Source organism: Lontra canadensis, unplaced genomic scaffold (assembly GCF_010015895.1).
Source record: "Lontra canadensis isolate GAN:19392208 unplaced genomic scaffold, GSC_riverotter_1.0 scaffold684, whole genome shotgun sequence".
NCBI lineage: Eukaryota > Metazoa > Chordata > Mammalia > Carnivora > Mustelidae > Lontra > Lontra canadensis.
Genome location: NW_022631668.1, coordinates 29,435 through 35,403, shown reverse-complemented (window position 1 = coordinate 35,403; position 5,969 = coordinate 29,435). Strand labels below are relative to the sequence as shown.

General features: G+C 43.8%; 1 protein-coding gene across 1 annotated transcript; it reads left to right on the top strand.

The window, feature by feature from the left end:
* Positions 1–1,327: 1,327 nt before the first annotated feature.
* Positions 1,328–3,906, top strand: LOC116863192 (cytochrome c). Its single transcript, XM_032850685.1, has 3 exons — positions 1,328–1,466; positions 2,577–2,753; positions 2,881–3,906. Exons 2-3 carry the CDS (start codon positions 2,585–2,587, stop codon positions 3,027–3,029), a joined length of 318 nt encoding a protein of 105 aa, XP_032706576.1. The 5' UTR covers positions 1,328–1,466; positions 2,577–2,584; the 3' UTR covers positions 3,030–3,906.
* The last annotated feature ends 2,063 nt before the right edge of the window (positions 3,907–5,969 follow it).

Sequence of the window (5,969 nt, the reverse complement as noted above, 5' to 3'; positions counted from 1 at the left end):
TCGCTTCCAAAAGCCACAGAAGGTCTTGAGTAAGTGTGATTTCTGCTGTTTCACAGCCCGCTTTTGTAGCAGTAGTGTATGCAACTATAGAGGAGGGAACTGGAAGTCAGGACACAGAAAACAAAAAGAAAAATCCAGTTATATAGAGAGATGGGTGGTCTGGAGCAGATATAATAGTACCCGTAATCTGGAAAGGTTGCAAGGCAATCTAATATCTATTGCTTAAATTGGGGGCAGGAGAAAGATTACTAGAATGTAAGCTCCACCGGAGAAAGAGTCCTCAATGATTTACTCCAGGTACATAACATGTATTCAGTAAACATCTGACTGAATGCAGGCAGTGCTAGAATGTAAGAGGAAAAATTCATCACGACTTGGGGTCTGAATCAGAGGGACAAGTGAGTCAAGAAGAAACCTGCCAGTGGAACTGACCATGTCTGGATGGGGAGCTAGTTCTGGAGGAAAAGTGTAGTATCAAACCTGCATTTCTCATATGACACCACCGCATTCTCTTACTTGAACATCATTTAGCCTAGGCTGGATGAGAGGCAAATCCTCTCTAGATTTCCAACTATTCTCTAATCACATAAAAATGTTTCTTCCTAATGTTGCCTACACATCCTCCTTGTTCCGTACAGCAACGCGAGGAAGAGACGGGTGTCGGCACAAAAAAAGCCGGCAGGTGTGGGGCCAGACCTACAGTCCAGTTTCTGCCGCAGCTGCAGAATCTTCCCCATTCCACAATCTTGGGGCGTCCATCAAGGGGAGAGTTGAAACATGACTTCAAGTATCAGAATGAAGCCGAAACAAGAACATGTCAGGACCCCTGGTCCAACTCTTACAATTCTTAGTTCCAGGCTACCCCTTTTGGGTGCTGTTGGCACCACTCGTGGAAACACGATAGAAAACGGGTAAAGGTCGTCAGCTGACGGCACGGTAGCGGGAAGACCTCTAAGTGCGCCTGAGTTAAGGCGTTCCCCTCCGGGCAGGCAAAACGCCTCCCCTCTAAGCACATTACGTCAGCGAGCACAAGGGCAGTTACCTTGGCAGGATAACACCCTCCATCCAGCACGCAACTCAGCTCCACCCTCCCCTTGGGTACACGCATGCACACACGGGCAGAACGGTGATGTCAGCCGTTCCGGCACCACCTCGTTGTCGTACATCCAATGGCCTGTCGTAACTGCCGGCAAGAGAGCAGAAGGGCACCCGCGCGGCACACCCTACCCTGCTAGCCGGCATATGCGCGGGTCATTGGCGTAGGCCCTGGACACTGGAGCCAATGAGGCGCGGTGACGTCACCACGTACCAGGCGGCTCAGCCGCACGTCTTGCCGCGAGGGGACGGAGAGAGCTCGGTTGCACCAACACCGGTACTTAGGTGCAGACCGGCGTGTCCTTGGGTTTAGAGAGCGGGACGTCCGGCTTGCGAGCGGTCACCTTCGTTTCGCGCGCGACGAAAGAGCGGTGAGCGCGCGGCGCGGAGGCCGTAGCGGGCGGTAAGCCGAGCGCGGGGGCGCGCGATTGCGTTGAAGGGTGCGCGGGCAGGCTGAGGCCAGCGCCCGGGTTTTGCCGGTGAGGCCCACGTGAGGCCGGCAGGCCTGGGAGTGACGACGACCCCCGCCTGTGGTCAGCCAGCACCGGATGGGTTACGGCTTGAGATGGGGCAGAACCCTAACTACGTGGGTATATGGACTCGATCTGGGTCTTGAAAGCCTGGAGGAGACTTGGGTACAATACGACTGAGACCCAGGCCCTCGTAGTCCGGGCTGAGGGGCTGTGGAAGTGACAAGACTAACCGAGATGAGGGCGGGAATGTGAGGGACGCGTGTAGCGCCTCACATTCTCCTTCACAGAGAGCAAAAACTGTTGCTTCTCCGAAAAGAGGCCATTTTTCTTATGGGTCACCTGTCGCTTTTCCCCTCAACCTGCCTAGGCATCTCGGGAAGGTAGGTTTCATCAGTCTCCTTGAAACCGGCCTTATTGGGTGACCTCGTGGTTGCCTCCTGATATCCCAGAGCTGGAGGATGGGGGTCCCCGGGAGACCTCGCAGCCCACCACTGTCCTCCCACCTACACAGTAAGGCAGTTAATAGTGACCTGAGCAGCCTGAATCAGGCACGACTTAGGTTTTTTAAACGTATTCTAACTTAATCAGCAAAGTGGCTTCGATTTGTGGTATGAATAATTAGACTTATTTAAAGGTTGGAGTTTTTGTGGTTTTGGCTTAATGTAATCATGGTTTTCAACTTCCTCAGATTTGTGACTTTTTGTGACCTTGACCTCAACTTTTGAAACCATTTTGAACTTGGCTCCCACTTTTACTTACTTGGTGTTTAATTCCGTCATAAACACTCATGGATGTGTATTTAAGGAAGTTCTCCTTCCAACTAGTGGTTTCTGTATTACACAGTCTGTTGCAAGTGTACTGAGTAAAACGAGATTCAGAGATTTCATCCTGGTACTTACATCCTAGATTGGCAGTCAATAGTAGTTGTCAGTAGAGTAACCACTGATTGCTTTCCGTTGGATTTTTACATGGAGGGAAAAGGTAATAAATTGAGTGTTTCATTTTTAGATTTAAAAATGGGTGATGTTGAGAAGGGCAAGAAGATTTTTGTTCAGAAGTGTGCCCAGTGCCATACCGTGGAAAAGGGAGGCAAGCACAAGACTGGGCCAAATCTCCATGGTTTATTTGGCCGAAAGACAGGTCAGGCCCCTGGATTTTCTTACACGGATGCCAACAAGAATAAAGGTAAGAAGCTGGGGGCAGGGGGCAGTTTGTAAATAACAGAAGCACAGATTGTGTGAATGAATATAACCAATGGTAAGTCCTTTATCAGGAGTGTAAAATATTTAACAATACATCCCTCCTTGTTTAGGCATCACCTGGGGAGAGGAGACACTGATGGAGTATTTGGAGAATCCCAAGAAGTACATCCCTGGGACAAAAATGATCTTCGCTGGCATTAAGAAGACAGGGGAAAGAGCAGACTTGATAGCTTATCTCAAAAAAGCTACTAAGGAGTAATAGTTGGCCATTGCCTTATTTATTGCAAAACAAAAATGTTTCATGACTTTTTTTATGTGTTCAATTGATCTCATACACCAGAATTCAGATCATGAATGGCTGATAGAATATTTCTTTTGGACAGTCCTGATTTAAATAAGGTTGGCTTGTGGTTAAATGAATATGATCAGCTTTTTGAACTTTGATAGTAATTCTGGTTCAGCAAGTGCTGTCAGTTTTCCCCTTTTTAAAAATATGATCGGAATTGATTAGTAATGTTCAGCTTTTCACAGAGGTGGTAAATGCCATCTTTAAACTTATAGGAGATTGGTTTTATATTTAGATTTATATAACTGGTTATATTAATATATTTAAATACTGAGGAAATCCCTTCACTGTCTCAGAACCAGCAAGACTGAGCTGTGTTTCAGGTTGTGTGCATTAGCCTGTTAAAGGCAAGGGTTGAAGATAAGCTGGTAGTGTCCACTTTTTTTTTTTTTTCTTAACTATCCAATTTAATTAAAACTCCCTGCATCTAAAATGTTGCCTTTTGCTTAATGAAAGGCATTTTAGTGTGGTTTATGTATAATATTAAATAAAGAGTATTTAACACTTCTCATTTGATCTAAGGTCAGATGCTTTTAAAATTCAGTGTGAGAGGATATAGCAGCAGACATGGATTGTGAATTATCCTCTAAATCAGACTACGTTATAATTCAGGATTGTCTTCTAAACAGCTATTCAGAGACACAACTGTGGAAATACCACATATGTATGATTGGTAATGGTCCTTTTGCCAACTTGTTAGAAGGGTTAAAATAGAGGAGATATATCATCAGCACAAATTTGTAAATTATGTGATAAGGCTTAAGATAATTAAAAACAAAATCACCAATCATTTTTCTGATGTGCTTGATTTAATTAATGACTGATGCCAAGATTTTGAGTAAAACAGTTCCAAGTACTTGTGGAGCAGTGTTTCTAGTTATAGTACTTGTATTTTCTTAGTCCCCTAGGACACCCTGAACTAGAACAACACTTCAGTAATTCATCTTTATAGAGTTTCCTCAGCCAGAATGAGCACTGGAGTGTTTATACCAAATGTGGATAGACTAACATGCTTCTAGTCATGGTTTGGGGGCATATAACTATAATTTGTGTACCAAGTTATTGCATACATAGTCCATGCCATAAGATTGAGAATAGGCCCTAGAAGTTTTAATGGAGGTGGTGAAATTCTCAGTGAAGGAAGTCTGGTGGTGATGAAGGCCCTCTCTGGGACAAAGAGACTGGGAAGAGGCTTTGTCAATTGTTTCAGAGGTGATGGAGGTGATATTAAGGCCTGACAAAGCAATCTGTAACTTGTGAATCTTATTTTTAATCATCAGAGAAATGTAAGTAAGCAAAGAAGTCAGGAAACATGCAGAAACAATTTGGGAAAGCAAAAGAAAGCCTGCTATAATTCAGAGGAGAAGCCTTTGTAACAGAGAACTTGTTAACTGTAGAAGTTAGTGGTATTTAGAGATAGTACAGAAATTTAGCTTATAAGAATTCTAGATCATTATGGGAACACGTGAAGGCCCGGAGTTGATATACTTCTATGCCTTCTACATCAACTAAAGCCTGTGTTGGCAGAGATGATTACTAAGTACCTGCTGTGTTCTAGGACAGTTGTACTCATTAAGTGCCCCCTGGTGATTTATATATAACATTTGGTGATCCTATAGTTAATTTAGAGGTGAGATTCCCATCTGTGAGGTATATATGTTGTCCTAGAAATAAAGACAGATTCCTGGGTGGCTCAGTTAAGCATCTGCCTTCAGCTCAAGTCATGATCCCAAGGTCCTGGGATCCAGCCCCTGCTCGGCTGGGAGCCTGCTTCTTCATCTCCCTTTGTCCCTCCCCCTCTCATGTGTGCTCCTGTGCATGAGCTCTCTGACAAAATCTTAAAGAATTTTAAAAAGTACTGTCTAACCGGTGTCTTCATGCCTATTGCTCCATTATAGGTGGCTTGCTGCTATCACAAGTGAGTCGGGTTTTTAAGGAGTGTCTCTCTTCCAAGTGCCACCTACACTGAATTTTGCCTAGAACAGCACTGTCTGATAGAATTTTCTGTGATGATGGATTGTACTTGGGCTGTCTAATACAGTAGCCACTCGTCACATTTGGTGATTAAGCCCTTGAATTACTGCTAAATTTACATAGCCATACATGGCTATATTATAAGATTGCTGTTGAGCATTGACATCTGTGAAAGCACTTAACTGGTGAGGACTGGAATACTTTTCATTGTATAACCATGTCAAATTCCTTGAAAGTCACAGTGAAAAATTAACCTCTTCCAAGGTTAACAGTGATTGAATTGTCATAGCTAGTGTTTTGTATTCTAAATTAGCTCTGATGATCTCTAGAACTTTTGATACCTTGACCTTTTTTTTTTTTTTTAGATTTTATTTATTTGTGAGAAAGAGATAGTGGGAGAGGGAGAAGCAGGCTTTCTGCAGAGCAGGGAGCCCCATGTGGGGCTCAATCCCAGGACCCTAGAATCATGACCTGAGCCAAAGGCAGATGCTTAACAACTGAGCCACCCAGGGCCCCAGTGACTGCTCTTTTAATCTCCCTTGGTCTAAGTAGCTTCACATTCCATATGGCATAAAACACAGGCATCATAGAATCTTTACATTCAGCTATAATCTGTTGCTAAGCCAAATACATTTTTTCACATGACATTTTGGCCAAATTCTACCCCTATAACTCAGATCACTTTATAAAGTTCATTGATTTCTCAGCTTATCTTCATTACCTCATAAGGTGTATGGACAAGTACCATTCCTATTTTATATCTAAACAGGCTCAAGAGAGGTTGTTACTGTCAAAGGTCACAGGAATTACCTTGGAGTAGTATTGCATGAACTAACCTTGCCTTTTTACACTATCTTCTAAAACTCCATATCCATATAA

Excerpts from the sequence above, each read along its gene's own strand:
- LOC116863192 (XM_032850685.1), top strand. The coding sequence starts at position 2,585 with ATGGGTGATGTTGAGAAGGGCAAGAAGATTTTTGTTCAGAAGTGTGCC. Across the intron at positions 2,754-2,880 it reads GGATGCCAACAAGAATAAAG|GCATCACCTGGGGAGAGGAG; the intron begins GTAAGAAGCTGG and ends CTCCTTGTTTAG.